Consider the following 19329-nt stretch of genomic DNA (forward strand, 5'->3'; position numbering starts at 1 on the left):
TGTCCTCCATCAAGTTGTCAGTGGTTAATGGTGTGTACACTGGCCTGGCCTGGGTACCATGATGGGAGGCCAGCTTGGTGAGTAGCCTAGGCCTACAATATTTGACAATTTTTTGTTTCTCATCTGATTTCTATTTTATTCTTCTTTTTAATGTTTTGTGTTTCTTTGTATTCCCTCATACATAGCTTACATTTCCTCATATTGTTATTTTTCCTCCCTGTAAATCACAACCTTTCTTTTGGATGAATATCATGTAGATAAATATGGGGTAGGGTCGATAGTATAGATACAGTCTAGTATAGATACGAGACTAGATGGTGGGGGAAAACCATTTTAGCCCCATGGCCCATGGCTGTATTTTAATGGTGTTGTTTCTGTTGCCATGGCAGCAGTCTGTCCACTAATGGGAATGTAATGGCTTAAGTGTTATAAGAAGGCAGTATGTTGCCAATACAACATTGAGATTCCAAAGAGCTATAAAACAAGCCGGTGGTGTAGGATTGCATGGAGGCTGTTCCTTCTGATATCTAGTCTATCACAGTTAATGCGATATCTCCATCCTCAGACCTTTCCTTCTATTCCTCTGTCTCCAGGTCGCGGCAGCCGCGGAGTTCCTGAAGCAGTTGAAGCCGTACGTGGAGGAGGGCATCATCCGAGCCTTCCACTGCGCCACCGTGACGTGTTCAATGCTCACGCAATCCATTAGTTAGAAAAAATATCAAACAAAATTATTACTACTTTGTCTCTTGAAGTGTTAATATCAACAATTTAATTTTTCATTATGTAAGGATGGATTCTTTTGAATGAGTTTCAGACAGTAGCATTCTTTCTACAAAATTATGACTGACCCATAGAATTGGTCAACTAATACTCATACTATAACTAATAACAATAACTAGCATAGCAATAAGATTTTGACAGGGTTGCAATTATTGAACTGTTTTGGTCAATTCAGTAGGAATCAGCTGACCTAGGAGTTCCTGGTTGAAAATTACACCCAGCCGAGGGAGTACACAGGTGAGTGATCAGGGACAGGGAGAGACAATTTTATTGAAGCAGGCACAAGTATATAAGACAATAAACATTTTAAATTTAAAGCATAGGCCTACAATGTTTTAGTTGAACTATGAAGCTTTTGCACACACACAAAAAGTTTTTATTTTTATTTTCCTGAACACTTTTCGTGGACCCCCTGGCAAAGTGCCACGGACCCCCATTTGAGTCTGGTCTAACTGTCTCTCTCTCTGCCACGCCGACATTGTCCATCTAGTGCAGGATTGTCCAAACTTTTTTGAATTGGGGGTGAGGCGGCCGTGCAGGTGCTTCTCACCTCATATGGGTGTTATTAAAAAATATAAATAAAAATCACATACAATTGTACTTTGTTTGCCATCTGAAAACAGTAGTTCTGCATGTGCTGTTCCTACCTGGTGTTTCTACAAACTGTATGATAGTGCTGTCATTGTTAGGTGAAGGAAACAAATGCAAATTGAACTTGCTTGATTAACCAATAAAAAAATCTGTCCACGGGCCACAATTGGCCCCAGGGCCGGACTTTGGACATGCCTGGTCCTGAATAAATGCATCAGGGATAGGTTCTAGTCTTGTTTTGCATGGAAGAAGGTAGTAAGAGCAAACTGTTAAATCATTTTCTCATGTGTTACAGCCATCCTCAACCAGATACAACCCTGTCTGGCACTGGCCAGGAGTCACATCTGACAGCAGAAGACACAGAGGACAGCAGGACAGAAACAACAAGCCACTCTACCAGAGTCGGTAATAAGGCAATACAAGTACACAGGCAATATTATGTTGAAGCTCTTGTTTTGTTACACATTTTTCCTGTCCTTGGAAAATAATAATTCAGCTGAAATTAATATTGATATGAAACAAACTTTTTTTTTTTACTTGACAGCATTAATGAATACTAAAATTATATCTAATCATGATGATCTACCCGCAAATTATTCTTCAGCTACATTACTTGATCTTGGCCTGTGTTCACAGGGTACCTACACAGGTGTGGAAAGTCTGGAAACGCATTAAAAATGAATCTAATAATTTACAGGTCTTGAATATTTTGGGAATTTAAATGTTATAATGTTGTATAACAATGTTGTATTACATAATGTTATGTTGTGGAGCAGGGTAGGAAAAATACACTTTTAAGGGCTTTTTTTTGCCCTTGTGAGATATGTTTGGGGCATTGTGGATCATTTCCACAGCATGCATGGCCAATATTCAATAGGTAGTGACTCCCATCACTAAGCTTTCTGTTTAGTAATATGCTGTGGGTTCAAAACAAACTGTTTATATTTAATTTCTGCCCTTATAGATCCTTCAGGCATCTCTCCCTCATCTCTCCTCCCGTAACATCTCCACCAGTCTCAGTCCCGGGGCTGATCGGGATATCAGCCAGTGGAGTGCTCACCGCATCAGCCTATGTGGATGAAGATCACAGCTGGTGTGCAGCTCCTCGACGCAGCTGAACACCACAAATATATGTAGATGGGGAGATAACAGGAGAGAGTGAAAGCTATTACCAAGTATATGCACTACATTCTATTGGGCTAACTTCTAGTCATTGAAACTCACACCAGAAACACTGTGTTTTGTCCACGCCTCGCTCTGTTTTGCCCGGTGCTGCCCTGTCCCGCTCACACCTTGCTCACACCTTACCCACTTCATGCCTGGCTGCTCGAGTGCAGCACGCTGCATGCTTGAAAAACAGTGAATAGTAGTAGAATAGTAGAATCTTAAAGTATAGTACAACAGTATGTATTGGGTGCATCAAACATTTGATATTTGTGATCATGCTGCTTTAATAAACAAGGGAAGATTGAGAACAGTAATTTGGTGGGCAATCCCGGCAGTGCAATGTATTGCGGGATCAAGACAAGTTCTATGAAGTGTAAAGTAATATATACATTTATTCCTAAAATATAATCAAAACATTTACACTATGAACACTACATCTGTATACATAGCAATTTACTATTGAAAAATGTTTTTTGGGGTGGGGGGGACATTGTTTGTCCTTGTGATTGTAATTGTGGATAAAAACTATTAAACATTGTTTACCAAGTAAAGCCTTTTAAATGTTGTAGTTTCATCTTTGGTGATCATTTGCACTCATGAGATGATAAGGATGTTTAAAAATATGTGTTTGCCAATTTGTTATTGTTTAGCCATAAGTGTTTTCCAGATGTCTTTCAGAAAAAGAAAGCGACAGCTCCAGAAAGTTGACTGGAGTGTGGCCGCTCACAGACTGGTTCCCATGAATGCAGGCCAACCCAACAGACTCTTGGGTTATGCAGGAATGCTTACTGTATAGTTTCACTAACTTCCTGGATGCCTAGGGGATAATGATTATTTGATCTCAACAACTGAGACAAGATGGCTAGTCTAGACTATACAAAATGCACCATTGCTGATGAGTAAAATAATATTTTCAGTTGAAAGTCAACATTAAATAAACAAATAAAACATTAACAACAAGTTGCTTCAGATATCAACTTAATATAATATATACTGTCAAAAGTCCTGGAGAGAATTCTGCTGGACAGAGTTAAGGAGTTAATCTACTCCACAGACAAGCAGTTTGGTTTTAAAGCAAATGGCACACTGACCTCTGTATGCCTTAAAGGAAATTGTAAACAAATACAGATGGCAAAACCTCTAATTTCTTTTATGTTTTATTGATGCTTCTAAAGCCTTTGACCGTCAACCATAAAAAAAACTCATGCTATGTCAAAGAGGTTTGCCCAGCTATATTGTTAGGATTCTGGCCTTTTGGTATGCCCATCAGACTATGCAAGTTAAATGGAGCAACATATCAACCCTTTTTGGGGTTAGTAATGGGGTCCGTCAAGGTGGAATCTTATCCCTTCCCAGTTCTTTTTAATCTGTATGTTGATGATTTGTCCAAGCAACTGAATGGTTGTAACACTGGGTGCCTTATTGGTAATACCCTAGTGAACCATTTAATGTACACAGATGATCTTGTTGTTCTGAGCCCAAGTAGTGCTGGTCTCCAGCAGCTCCTCACAATATGTACTGAATATGGTTTGGTACATGATATCAAATACAATGCCAGTAAGTGTTGTCTTAATTTGCAGGACCAAAGAGGACAAATGCTTGACATTTCCTGTTTTTAAATTGTCTGATAATAACCTTACTGTTTGTGATAATGTTAAATATCTAGGTCATTTTATTTCAGAGCAATTGTCAGATGAAGTTTAACATGTGTACAGATGGAGTGAAGGTGTCTCTGTTTAGAGCATACTGCACACCACTCTACACTGCTCACCTGTGGTCAGATTATAGGAGTCGGAGGTCAAGCATGCACAGACTTGAAGTGGCATATAATGCCATGAGAATATTGCTCAGGAGACCTAGATGGAGCTCTGCAAGTGAGATGTTTGTCACGGCATGTGTTAACACCTTCCAGGCACTGTTGAGGAATCTGATGTAGCCTACTGTATAAATATCTGTCGACTGAATGTCTCACATAATGTCATTATCAACATACAAGGGAGATGGGTGGGGGGAGGGATGCGGTTGGGATTTATTTGTTTATTTTGTCTTGTTTTATTTTACGCAATGTGCGTGTGCTCAAGCAGAGATGTTTATGGATCTGTAATATTGTCAACGAATGAGCAACTGTACGAAAAATAAAATAAATCTTGAAAAAAAAAATGTCATTATCAAGCTGTTGCTAAGTCCCTACTGTAGTGATGTCAGATATCAGTCACCTCTGGTATGTCGCTCTTATGAACACTGCACTATTTATTTGACTATTGCTTTTTTCCTACAGTCTGTAGGGATTCTTCTTGTTTTTCAAATTCAGTGTTTACATGTGTTTCAGTATGTACAAAATATGATTATCATCAAAACTTGCTTTTATACAGATCATATCGACATAGGTAAATATCTGTTATCAGCCATAACGGCAATGTTAATGTTGGTTATCGGTATTGGCCAAGATTTTCATATTGGTGCTCACTTGCATAATGTGAAAATGAATGTTATTGACCCAGTGTGTAGCCAGTCTACCCAGTTAGTGAGTGAATGTCCAAACAATGATGTATCTTTGAGGTTTTCATTTATTGTAGAATGATGTTGCAGACAGAAATAGATTTCCTTGATGCAATTAACATGATCGTGAAGTGATCCACATGATTTGCTGTTTAACAGAGTGGCTTGACAATTATTCTCTACACTTAGGCTAAGACCTATGTTAAAATTCCCATTCACCTGTGAGCTTGACACCTGAGATCAGCATTACCTCATAGAAGACTAGGTACATACTACCATCTAGTGGTCAAAATGTTTTTCAGCCAAAGACCACTTACAAGATGGAACATATACCGGGGACCCCCTCATTCTGATTTGTGATTTTGGGCTAAGCTTTATTGTTTCCACGGTAACGTGCTTTACTTTTAAATTGATAGGTTTGTTAGATTAGAATGTAATCCATGAACCATTTTAGATTCAAAGGATAAAATATTTTCATTGAACTATGAAGATTTTGCAAAAAAAAGCTTTCATTTTTATTTTCTTGAAAACTTTTCGCGGAACCCCAGGCAAGTGCCAGGGGGTCCCCGGACCCCCATACCACTGGTGTAAAATACCACCCATGATTCAAATCCTACAAATAAGAACAGAAATGGACAATGACAACAGGAGAGACTACATAACATTTCACTCGGACTAAAACGTCCAAAAAATTCAGATTTAAAGAAAATATTTTTTGAATGTTTTTTTTTTGAGAGACTTGACTTGGACTTGCCCCTCAAAGACTTGAGACTTGACTTGGACTTGAGCTCAAAGACTTGAGACTTGACTTAGACTTGCAAAAAATGACTTGAGTATCTCTGATCAAGCATGCCTCACCAAACGTTAAAACGGAACCATAAATGCAGTTATTGCAGAAATAAACTCATTAACAATTAAACAAGAACATATATGCATCTCCTTACGACAGTCCATAACCCGGGTCAACATCAACACTCGCGATAGCGGCAAGGATTTCCTCTTCAAATCTTTCGTAGTCTTTGTAACGTTCTGGGAGTTTAAGCAGGTTGAAGCAGGTTGAAGACTTTGGGTATGCGAAGCCATCCTGCGGAGTCGGCACTGGGAAGCACATTCCAGCCCACCCAGAACTGCACAAGTTTCCCAAGCAGGTTTGGACAGTGGACAGGCAGGTCTGTCTGGATCAGGTCCCGGAGGTATTCTTTGGAAACAACCAGCTTTGGTGTGCTGTTCTTCTCCCATTGATTTCATTGTCGATGAGGGTGACCAGCTGGGAAAGGCCTTCAAGTACCTTAAATAAAGTTTATATTTGTCACTAAAAGTCAACATAGTCATTCATTCATTCATTCACAGGCCTCAATTGTCAAAGCAGAGTAAGATAATTTTAGAGCATAAAACAATTGTATTCATATTTCAAACAACAGGATTGTTATTTTATCTATTTCGGCTTAGGGCTGCAAAGTTTAAAATGATAATAGTGATTAACACGTTCACTGCCATTGACGTATTAATACGTCAAAAATAATCCAACGGTTGACTGCCATTGACGTATTAATACGTCAAAAAAATCGATTTTCTTTTTTTTGACGGTGCTACGTGGATCAATGTTCCCCGCGTCTCCTATGGAGATATTGGAAGTATTGAATGTGTATAATCTATTTTACCGACCAGCTAGGTGGCGACGGTCCTCTCCCGACAGAGAGAAAGTCAACCAAGGCGGCTGCTTCCTCCATTCTCAAGGAAATGGCTTGGCGATTTTACAGTCAGAAACGAACGAGCCTCATTCTCATACTGTAGGCGGGGACGCTTTCGCGCTGCTGCGGTGGGGGGTTCCAGAAATGGACTGGGTGGGCAGCATAAAGCCTAGAGTCGCACGGGGCTTCATCGGGGCTCTCAAACCCAAGAGACGAGTGAGACCTATCCACACTTGCTGCCAGGGAGGGAGGCTGCTCAAACTCGCTGCCAGGGAGGGAGGCTGCTCAAACTCGCAGCAGCAGCAGCAGCAGCAGAGCACTCGCTTGTGACAAACGCAGGCTGAAAGCCACTAGACACGCCCACGGAGGGAGGAGTTGAAGGAGAGGGCGTTCGGAACTATATTGTTTAGATGTCTGATCTCTCACTGATGTCAAAAATAAATGGTTAAAGTGACTGTTCTGCCTGTTTGATTGAATTTCACAAAACTGCGATTATCTCAGCTTTCACTCTCAGACGCTAAAACCATGCTGTACTCAACGGCTAATATCTACATAACTACTAACTCTACAAACTAACTCTTTTAGACAGAGAAAGCACACATTCTATTAGTACTTTTGTGAACTTTGTGTTGACAAACTCCAAGCAGAAAAGAATCCTCGGCTCTTGTAAAATGAGCCAGAATCCTCAAAAAACGGCTTGGCAAAAGCTACCTACAGCAAAAAAAAAAATGGCTGGCAGTCAATGTGTTAATATAACACCCTCTGACACTGACTACTGTCAGTACAATGTTACACCAAAAAAAGAAACAATATTCTGCAGTTGTAGAGTGGATGAAGTTATGGCCCTCTGCCGCCTGTCATCCCCCCTCTCTCCTGTCTACAACTTTCCTACGTAATAAAGGCCAAAAAAAGACACCTACAGTTCTCCACTCTCTCCATAGCTCCTCATCAAACAACGCATCACCTTCAAAGCCCACCACAGCCTGGCGCCCCCCTTATCTGACTAACCTCCTCCTCTCCCATCGCCCCACCCAAACCCTCCGATCCTCATCCACTGTTTCGCTCACTGTTCCTCCATACAAATTCCACAGCTTTGGAGATCGAGCATTCTCGAGAGCAGCACCACGACTTTGGAACTCTCTTCACAAGCCTGTCAGAGACTCACCCTCACTCTCCACTTTCAAATCCCGACTCAAGACCTACCTGTTCTCCCAAGCGTACAACCTACCCTACCCTTAACCACATCTTCCGCCCATGTCACGCCCCCTCAACTCCCCTCCACCCGATTAGTTGTGTTATTTGTATGTTTGTTTTTTTCTGTTTACTGTGGACTCGAGATTGTCAGCGTCTTTGAGTCATTGAAAAGCAGCTATACAAAATACATTTAATTGTTATTATTCGATAAAGTTGAAAATATGCCCCAGACATAATCCATGAAATGAATAAAGAAGAACGAGTTCCATTTACATACAAGGGCAGTTAAGGAATAGCACCGCTTTCAAATGGTTAGAATAAGTATAGTGACTTCTGCCTTTTAATTCAACATACTCTTGCTTGGGAATGTGCATTCGATTGTCTGACAATGCCACTTTGTGTCCATGTCAGCGAGGTTGCTGAGATATCAAGGCACATGGAAGAAAGAGCAGTGAACTTACCTCCTGTGGGAAGTCTAAGCGAGCAGAGAGTGAGTTTATTAGAGTCATTTCACTCCGGCAGATAAACTCAACATAGTCCACGTCCAAGGGCTGTCGCTGACAGGCCTGCTCCAATCTAGAGCGCAGTCTGTTTAACACAAGACTTCCCACCATCACCTGTCAAAGAGATCATGAAATATGCTTTATATAAAAGCATCAGGCCTTATTGGAAAATACGTTGAATACATATACACAGTCCAGGATGCTATCAAGTGCTATAAAAACACAAACACTACAGCAACCTAGCCTACACCAAACAAGCAAAACATGTGTGAATCAAATTGATTTACAATTGCACAAGTGGAAATGAGACGTTAAAACACAAGTTAAATCACAAGTCACAACCCAAAGTCACAGCTTGTGGTGGGACATCAACATTAAAGCCCCACTATTTGGGGAAACTGCACCCTCACCTACATGCTACTCTTCTCATTCAGGTATCAGCCTTGTAGTAAGTAACTTAAGTAACCTTGGAGTAACCAGCCAATTGTGCAAAGTGTTTCTTTTCTACCTCCAAATAATTATTCTGTTATATACGGTATATAAATTCAGGTCCATGAGTGAAAAAGTTGCAACTTCTATTTTTCAGAAAAGTATTTAAATGTCCTCAATGGAGACTGACAATTGAACGAATGTCTAATGGAATGGACACTGTTATGGGCAAGCCTGGGTCTCACACAATATAGTGTTGCTTGTAACACATATATGCTTGCCTATTAGTAAGGTAGCCTACAAATGGCGAAAAAAAATAAAAAATGATTGAAAATAATTTAGGCTAAGCTGAGCACAGGCAAGGACAGTTGCAACTATTTTGCCTGAACAAAATAGAATATGGTTTTGATGTATTGAAAATCATACTGTCAGTATTTTTAAATACATGGTATACCGTAATACCTTAGTACCGACCAAAGCCTAATCGAAAGTATCATAAGTCACGGGTGGAATGGTGGATAAACATTGCATTTCCTTTAAAGCCCTTTCTAATAAATGCCCTCCGTTAGTTTGGTAGTGCAAATATAATATTTTTAGTACAAAGGGGTTAAGAAATGCTTTCATCAGCTCAGCATTAACATGACACGGCTCTGAGAGATGAGGGAATGAAATAAAGCAGATATCCGAAAGTACAAACCGAAACAGATGAGAGAACACTCATGAACACTGCGGTTGGGCAGTCGGGTGTGCAGCTTTCTTAGAGGCGGGTCCATCTCGATCGTGGCCAAGGACGACTTGGCACATACAAAGATATAATGGAAACTAGGGATGCACCGATATGAAAATTTTGGCTGATGCCGATAACCGATATTAACATTGCTGTTATTGCCGATAACCGATGTTTACCGATGTCGATATGATCTGTATAAAACCACATTTCCATGATCATCACATTTTTTACATACTGAAAAACACATGTAAACACTGAATTTGAAAAAGTAATGCATTTCTTTATTTCCAAAACTTTTGTAAAAGCCCATAAATCATAGATTTACTGCATTATTTCATCTCAATGTGAAGAATTTGGCTGATAATGATAACCGATATTAACATTGCAACATCGGGCCGATACCGATATGATAAAAAATGACTAACATCGGCCGATACCGATATGATTGCCGATATATCGTGCATCCCTAATGGAAACCGAAATCAGCGCGGAACGGCATGACTTGTTGTGGCCAAAGGTGTCAGTAGAAAAGCCCTAAAGTTTACATGCTGTGGGGAACAGGCATTCAGGGTGCAGAGTGGGAATGATAGAAATCCCAGTCTATCTATTAGAAGTCAGCGTGTGTTCCATCAAAATGATTTAAAAGGCATTATATTAACGTAAAGAAAAAGTTGCATAATGGGGCTGCAACAGAGAAACAACGCAATGCACTTTCCTGTACAGCAAGAAGTTGGTAGTGCTGCACAGCTGATACAGATTCTGTTTATAGAAATAAGCATTTTCTGATAACCCACCTGAGATTCAGCAGAAGTGCCTGGGGGGTCGGTGGTCGAGGGAGGCGCACACACAATTTCTCCGTTGTCCTAGTGAAGTAAAAAGCAAACCATTATTTGATATTGCAAATTTAATTCTCAACCATATTCAGTCAGTCACTGGATCATGTGACTGTGAATAATATGACCTGTCTCCCAAGTAAAAAGCTGCAGGCTGACAGGTTTTCCGACCAATTACTTGAGGTTAGTTCAAGTGAGGCTGCTACCGAGCGGGGTAGCTTCAGAGTGTAACTTACCATGGTAACTGACCTGGAGTTCATCTAATCGAACTTCTTGGAATCTAAAATCCCAGATTTCTCTAGTCTAAACTATGGGTTGGGAAAATTCCAGTGTTGGGCAGTAGCTAGCAACAAATAGTGAAGCTATTTGTTGCTAGCGTGCTACATTTCTCTGGGGATAGCTTAAATGTAGTGAAGCTTATTTTTAATGTAGAGTAGCTGGTAGCTTAGCTCACCATATTGTCAAAGTAGCTTGCCCAACACTAATAAATCTAGAAATAGGTTGAATTCAAAGTGTTTTCCCTCACACACACACACACACACACACACACACACACACACACACACACACACACACACACACACACACACACACACACACACACACACAATGTAAAGTAGCAAGCTACTTTTATTTTGGCATGGAGCCTGTAGCTGAGCGTGCTATATAATGAAAAAACATTGCATGGATGCAACTGGGACGTATCCTCAGTGATGTACCCTGGGGTCATTGGATGTTTCGGGTCTCGCAACATCATACACCCTCGCCCAGGTGACCCAGCCGGGGCTGGCCAAGCCCCAACTTACGTCCCAGTAGCTACCCACGGTCAGCCCTCTAGGAAGGGTTGAAGGTGGTCACGCGGTCAGGGCCACTCAATCCGCTGCTCCGGAACTACTCTGCCGGGACCGGGGGGGGGAAGGGCTCTGGTACGTAGAGGGACCGGGCTCTGTGGGTTGCCACCCGGCCGGGCTCCTCCCTCGTCTCACCAGGTCTAGGACCTGTGCGCTGCACCAGACTCCCCTGCTCCAAACATCTCATTCCGACTACATTTTACTGGGGATAGCTTCAAAGTAGTGAAGCTATATTTTAATGTAGAGTAGCTGGCAGCTTAGCTTACTACATTTTCAAAGTTGCTTGCCCAACACTGCAAAAATCTGTGTAGTCATTTAACCTGCTTTCTGGAATGCATCCTTTGGGAGACATATTACTGCTAATACAGTATATCAGGCATTGAGGCTAATCAAACCCTAAATAAATCTAGAAGCTGATGGCAGATTAAACAAAGGTCCTCCCATCATGAAAACAGATTTTGTTTGGAAAGGAAGGATTTGACATTTGACAGGGTTGATGGTACAGGTAGCCATGGTCACACCAGGATTAATGAGAATTGCTGGGTTTCATTAGTTGTTGTGGACTTCCCCCTCAGCCCCTTGGTGGTGAACTCTGGCCCATGAATTCATGCTTTATCGGTGTATAATGACAGAGTATCAAATTCTCAATTACCATTGCTGGGAAGAGCACGACAAGATTGAGGGTAGAATCAACAGGATAACCTGGGCTGGTAGGCAAAGAGAGAAAGAGAGAGAGGAAGAGGGAAAGACGGAGAGCAAATGGATGAAAAAGTCCCAGGTTATTAGAGAAAAGGTCAGTCACAGCAGCTATTTTATAAGAGCAAGACATATAAATCAACGATTGCCCGGAGATCATACCAACTACTTGCTGATAAATGTTGACATTTTGAATGTATTTAGAGCTTGTAAATCAATATCTGATACCAGACACCAGTTTAGCTTTGGCAACACTGGGCAGGTTGTTTAAAACAGTCATGTTCAATTGCAAGACATAGAAAAAGAAAATAGTATTGAAATAGTATTGTGTACATAGCATGTACAATGGTTTCCAAGCACATAATAATTCTGATTACAGCAATGCAACACAGGCTGATGTCCTGGCACATGGTTTGGGTGTGACACCTTTGTTGCCTCTGACTGATGTTTAGATGCTCAATCAATACAGCTTGCTGCAGTCAACTTCTATAAGCTTGCTTACAGATGTATTCATTTTGTCCAGTAGTATGTATTACTACTCCAGACAGCTAGCCTCCATTCCAAGTCCAGCCATAACGTTACACATCTCTGGACAGATAAACAATCACTGTCCAGTTAATCAGCTAGCTAGTCAGGTACATTAAAAATACATGTCATGGAAGTTGCCACCTATTCACATATCATACGGCTAACCTCGGTAACGCTACGTAAACAACCTGACTGACAAAGACGCAATGAAACTGACAGACAGATATTGAAAGGACGATACCAAGGAAACACAACTGCAACTCAAGACAGCTTTATACCTCAAAACGCTCACTAAGCATAGACATTCTCAGCAATAATGTCATGCTAACACTAAACACGTTAAAGCGATGAATCATCACTCATAACGCTACTAATACCAGCCAATCTCTGACCCAGTACAACAGTAGCCCTACAGTAACGCCATATTCATATAAATTTGATTGATTGATTGGAGTAGTAACGTTCATAGCTATCCGATAGCTAAAGCTCCAGGGTCTTACAATAACGTCACATAGGCCGTCATGTCACGTTCAATATAATGACTGTTATTCTATTATTACTATTACTATTACTATTATACAAACGTGCCCTTTGTACTTGATTTAACGTTAGTTCGTGAAGCTAGTTTGTGAGGCTGTGTGAAGTACCTCACTCATAACGCTACTAATACCAGCCAATCGCCTGACCCAGTACAACAGCAGACCTACAGTAACGCTATATAGCGTTAAATAATAAAATGTAGGCTAATGATTCATTGACATACTTTTGATAGCCCCGGTCGTGGCTTCAGCCTGTGCTGGAACATTGGTAGCAATGAAAGCTAACGCTAGCTAGCCCTGATACGTTAGCCAGCTACTAACTTAACTGTACTAAGACTGGACACGGTCTTTATAGCTTACGTGAGCTGTAACGTTAGTCAAATTACCCCTTACGCTAGCGGGTTAAATAGCGATTTAGTTTATTTGGGGAAATTGAATGAAGCAGCTAGCTAACATTAGCTAACCTAGCTAGCGTCAGTTAGCTCACTGGGAGAGCCTGTGTACTAACATGGGGATCATGTCTATCGTAACATGCTATGAAATGTCTCATAAAACCAACAAAACTTATATTTTATGTCGATTTACTTAAAGTGGCCACTTACCTGAAGCTCGTATTCTTTCCAAACTACCAAACTACACTGCTCTGTTTGTCTGTATTAGGCGGAAGAAGTTTCTGGTCAATTGTCAATTGTTTTATTCGATACGATCCGATATTCAGTGGGAGGGGACTGGGTCTAACCTGATTGGCCAGTCCGCTCAGATTTATGGCCCCAAGTTGACATGGTTGGGTGGCAGAATTCGTACTCGTAAAGAAAATCTGTACTTGTAAACAGACATCCAAGCTCGCAATATGAATTTGTCCGTGGTGCTTTCAGGGTCGCACACGAACGTAGGAAATTTGCAAGTGCTGCATTCAAGGTCGCACACGAACGTAGGAAATTTTTGTACTTGTAAAAAATATTTTTGAAGACGCACAAATTCTATCCGTGTGTACAAAACTTATTCCCAGATGCACAAGATATGTCTACAGATACAAAAATGGGTTGCCGATACAAAAATGGGTTGCAGATGCACAAAACTTTCTCTCAGATGGACAAGATATTTTTACAGGTACAAGTTTTATTTACAGACATACAAGTTCAAAGTTCAAGTTCAAAGTTTACAAACAATGTTTCTCAAGCTCAAAATACATATGGCACTTTATTGATTCCATACACCTCCACCACCCTCCGTTTTAAAGCAGACTCAAACGTTAACTTTATCACAGGAATGCGGGTTTAACGATGTTTTGCGTTCTACATTAAATGAAGACATTACCGTTTTTGTCCGCTTGCTTTATTTTGTATGATAGATACGTATTGGCCAAGTATATTAACATTTAAGAGCGAAGAGTTTCAGGAAGTGACACAGAGCAGCAGTGTGCTGTATGTGGTGAAATGCAGAGAGAGTTCTCTCTCTCTCTCTCTCTCTCTCTCTTTCTCTCTCTCTCTCTCTCTCTCTCAAAGGCCGGGCTCGCCCCCGCTCGTGCACGAGCCGAGGGAAATCTCCTATTTCTCGCCGAGAAGAGCCTGGTGACGCGAGGTTAGAAATCTCCGAAACGAAAATCAAAATTGTAAATAAGAGTTATTTTTGATAAACTGAGCACACAGGGGTGATTTAAATACTTACTTTGACCGACTCAATTTTTTTCTCAACTTCCAAAACTGTCATATTAACCCTTAACGGGGGTATAGAGCTCAAACAGCTCTCTTGATACCACTGTTGAAACTATGGTGCATTGATATGAACGGTGAACAGACCATTTAGCTAGGTGTACATTATCACTGTACAATATCACAAAATAATGGACACCTTGCAGCCAATCAGAATCGAGTATTCACCCATGGTATAAGCACAATTATGCAGCCCCTGGTTTACTGTAAAGCACAGACAAAACCGCATGCCGTACAAAGCAGACAAACAATGAGAAACAACGAGAAATACTATCCTGGAGTATGAATGCATGTTTGATTGTTCAATAGCCAATGTTTTATGGAGTTGGAGAAGGAGTTGAGAGATGTGATGTTTCTCAGTTCTACGGGTATAATGTTCCAGGTATGTGCTGCTCTGTAGGAGAAGGCTGACTGCCCAAAGCTACTTCTCCTATGTGGAATTTTCTCCTCTGGTAGAGGCTCTGGTAGATGAATTTTGGATTTGTGAAATGAATTCCTTGAGCGGAGGGGGGGGCCAGACCATGAAAAATTTCATACACAAGTAAAATATCTGCAAATCTGATCATGTTTTCCCAATTTAAAAAGTCATATTTAGTTAAGATTTTACAGTGGTGATATGAGTTCGATTTTTTGTCCAGTGTTTTCAGGGCTCGCTTATAAAGTGTTTCTACTGATTTTAAAGTAGCTTTACCTGTCTGTGTCCAACTAGTGAGACAGTAATTAATATGTGAAAAAATCATAGCATTGGCATACAATTTTGAGGCCTCAGTAGTCAGATTGTTCCTGATATATTTGAAATTTGCCAGGTTGAATTTGATTCGGTTGGCAACTTTTTTAACTTGTTTTTTAAATGTTAGCTGGGAGTCTATTATTATGCCTAGGTATTTAAATTCTTGCACGACTGCAAGACTGCTCCCTGCTACCAACACATCTGGGTCTGGATCTCTGTTTGCAGACTTGGAAAAGAACATACATACAGTTTTGCTTACATTGAGGTGTAGACATGACTCAGTTAACCAGTTTGATATATTGACCATTGCAGCTGACAGATCTGCTGCAGCTTGTGCCTTATTTTTTGCATGTAGATATATGATCGTATCGTCAGCATACATCTGACAGGTTACATTAGGTGGACAAACATCACAGATGTGTTATTTTGAAAAACTCTGACCAGTTGTTGTTGCTAGCGGACATGGGTAGTTGTGAGGAGCCGATGGGAGGTGCTAAACACAGTCGCACTAATGATAAGAGAGCTGATATTCCCTCGAAAACATATTTTTCCTGGTTGGAAACACAGCATTAAGCAGCAGGACTGCAGACTGTGCTTTCAAAAAGGCTCTTTATCGTGAGTGGGAGCACGTAGCTGACGTCTGATAACGTTATTGTAGCTAATCAGAGGCTAATGGGCACGGCTACATTACAGTTTACCATCTCATACAGAACAAGTGGCTGTGAAAAGGCAACCAGCCAGCCATCACTTACAAATAATGAAATGGTTATTTGATTGAAGGTTTAAGGGGTAAATTAATGTCTATATCTGACGTTACTGGTAAAGGTTGCTGAGCTACTATTTCATCACCAAGCCACAAGTGCAACGCTTGTTAGTGTTTTTGCAAGTATGGTTTCACCTGTCGAGAGCTGGAGGCAGAGCTAAATTATATGGAGGCGGCCGCCTCGTAATTGTCTATGCAGGAAAAAACCCTGTCAAAGCATCGTCTTTTCTCTCATCTATTTGAGGCTTAATTGGACCATAATTTACAAAATGAACATCATGCTGTTTTAAAGAAGACTTGAAACCTAGAGATTGAGATCATGAACTCATTAGCAAACCAAATTCATAAATCAAGTGAGAAGTAAGCTCATTTTCCCATTGACTTCTATACAATCTGACTTCGTTTTGTATAAACAGGTGAGTTACATAAACATTTACTTCCCGTACAGTTTCATGAACGGTGAAATAGGGACCAAAACCATTTTTTTAAACAGGTTGTAAACATGCTTATTTCTGCTGTAAAGTTGGGCATTTTAACATGGACTTACTCGCTTTTTGAGCCAGCCTCAAGTGGCCATTCGAGGAACTGCATTATTTGCACTTCTGCTTTCATGTTTCCCAGTCAGAGGTTGCCGCTTATGGAACACAGTGTATTTTAAGAGGAGAAATGTCCAATCGCAGTGGTACATCAATTCTAGGTTATGAAGAGACTGGCTTGCACTTTTAAAAACTCAATGAGGCGGTTGTAGTAGGTGTAGTTCTGTGTGGATCGGTGCTCTCTCAGTTCAGAACTGGGTTTACGAACAAAACCAGTCCGAACTCTTCTCTCTCTCCTCTCATACCAAGTGACGAGCAGTCTTCTCTTCCAGTTTTCACCTCCAAGCAAAATCCTCTTTTCAGGTATAAAGCTAGCATCAAATCCTCTTCTGTATCTTCCCTCTGTGTCTCCGGTCCGGATCTTCTCTTGCATCTACATATTTCTCTCCTGACATCCTTCATTTATATTTTTTCAAGCATCTATATTCACTTTTCTAATTATTCCTCTCCTGTCTAACATTGAGTCTCAGCTTGGCTTTACTTTGCGTCCGGAGGAAAAATGACGTCGCTGCCTGTCGCACTAATGCTGCCTTCATGGGCTGTCAGAAATAACAGTCATGAAATAGCAGTGGGCTACACTTAATTAAAAGCAAGTGGTGAATCACACACAACTCCACATCACCGACTTGAAACTGGACAAACTGCCAACATAAAACACTTACAGATGACTTTGAGCTTAGTCTGGCTGTTGAGGTGGTTGTTGATCTCTGCTGTGTACGATCCACTGTCTTCTCTGGTCAATCCTGTGATCTTCAGCTCTCCAGTTGAAATGTTCAGGTCACCACGATCTATGGAGCAACATGGTTAGGGTTCGCTTATCAACAGAATTCTTCTCAACAGAGTTCTTAACATGGTTAGGGTTAGCTTCTCAACAGAGTTCTTAACATGATTAGGGCTAGCTTCTCAACAGAGTTCTTAACACATTCAGTGCCACAGCGCTTCAGTAAAATTGTCTGGAGCCTGTGCCAGATTCACTTCCATTCAGTTGAAAACAGCTATAGAATTTTTTCTATTATGGCTATATTAACAGGGCTGGACTTTAATGAAACATTGAACACTCCTGCTTCTTCCAAAGAAGAAATTTTGTTTCTAGACAGTTCCATTATGAAATTACAGCCTCTCAAAAAAGTGCACTTTCAAGGGTTTTCTGTCGTTTTTTTAGTTTCCAAGATATAGGCCCTTTTATGAATACCTTTTGCACTCTAATTTCGAGCACATTCACTGACTCTGGCTGGTGTTTTCTGATGTGGTGGCGTGTGGTGTGGTTTCTGTGAAGCCTGTGTGCCACACACCCCTCCCCCCCCCCCCCCCCCTCCCCCCTCTCCCCTCTCTCCCCTCTCCACCTCTGAGCTGCGGGCTCCTCCCACACGCACAGAGTTTGTTTTCTCGTTTTTGCCCCGGACAGATCCCAGCGCCCATCAAGAAGGAAATGATGCGCGCTGGCAAACGCGACTGAACGAAAAGGCTTGCTTTCTAGGAAATCGTGTGGAGATAGATAGAAGCATAAGAGCTCAGTTGTGAGCGCGGATGCAGCCGAGCCCACTGTCCGCTGTAGACAGAGCAATATATACGGCTCTGGCTGAAGCATGCATCCGTTTCCACTTTGATCGCCGCTTTCTCCGCTGTCTCCTGTACAAAGTAAAGGATCTGAGGTGGGTGGAGCAGCTCCTGTGACGATGTTTAAGGTGGCGCCGTGTGATCCCTTGAAGGGATTCATGCTCACTGGCTAGGTACGACCTTAAACAGCAGAATTATGGAATAATATGAATTATGATTTTAGGACGTCCACAGACGTCCTTGGCACTCCTCGTTACTTTTTTTAGGACGTCCACAGACGTCCTTGGCACTGAATGTGTTAACATGGTTAGGGTTAGCTTATCAACAGAGTTCTTAACATGGTTAGGGTTAGCTTATCAACAGAGTTCTTAACATGGTTAGGGTTAGCTTCTCAACAGAGTTCTTAACATGGTTAGGGTTAGCTTCTCAACAGAGCTCTTAACAAGGTTAGGGTTAGCTTCTCAACAGACTTCTTAACATGGTTATGGTTAGCTTCTCAACAGAGTTCTTAACATGATTAGGGTTAGCTTCTCAACAGAGTTCTTAACATGGTTAGGGTTAGCTTCTCAACATAGTTCTTAACATGGTTAGGGTTAGCTTCTCAACAGAGTTCATAACATGGTTAGGGTTAGCTTGTCAACAAGGTTCTTAACATGGTTAGGGTTAGCTTCTCAACAGAGTTCTTAACATGGTTAGGGTTAGCTTGTCAACAAGGTTCTTAACATGGTTAGGGTTAGCTTATCAACAGAGTTCTTAACATGGTTAGGGTTAGCTTATCAACAGAGTTCTTAACATGGTTAGGGTTAGCTTATCAACAGAGTTCTTAACATGGTTAGGGTTAGCTTCTCAACAGAGTTCTTAACATGGTTAGGGTTAGCTTCTCAACAGAGTTCTTAACATGGTTAGGGTTAACTTATCAACAGAGCTCTTAACATGGTTA

General features: G+C 41.1%; 1 protein-coding gene across 4 annotated transcripts in view; it reads right to left on the reverse strand.

Annotated features, from left to right (window-relative positions):
* Positions 1-2397: 2397 nt before the first annotated feature.
* The window catches only part of LOC310771071 (T-cell surface antigen CD2-like), a 32962-nt gene continuing 16030 nt past the window's right edge, over positions 2398-19329 (reverse strand). The window contains exons 3-7 of one of the 4 annotated variants that reach the window (XR_014552379.1): positions 17495-17620; positions 11921-11975; positions 10379-10447; positions 8384-8539; positions 5153-6325 (exon numbers count right to left, since the gene is read on the reverse strand). Coding sequence is in view for 3 of the 4 variants with exons in the window: in XM_083663749.1 (XP_083519875.1) it covers positions 6218-6325; positions 8384-8539; positions 10379-10447; positions 11921-11970; positions 17495-17620 (509 nt within the window). In the remaining variant the exon portion in view is untranslated. Of the gene's footprint in view, positions 2486-5152; positions 6326-8383; positions 8540-9549; positions 9649-10378; positions 10448-11920; positions 11976-17494; positions 17621-19329 lie in introns of those variants that run through there. The other 3 variants (XM_083663749.1, XM_083663750.1, XM_083663751.1) reach the window with 3 other exon arrangements.

This window comes from Poromitra crassiceps, assembly GCF_964638095.1.
Source record: "Poromitra crassiceps genome assembly, contig: HAP1_SCAFFOLD_340, whole genome shotgun sequence".
Taxonomy (NCBI): Eukaryota; Metazoa; Chordata; class Actinopteri; order Beryciformes; family Melamphaidae; genus Poromitra; species Poromitra crassiceps.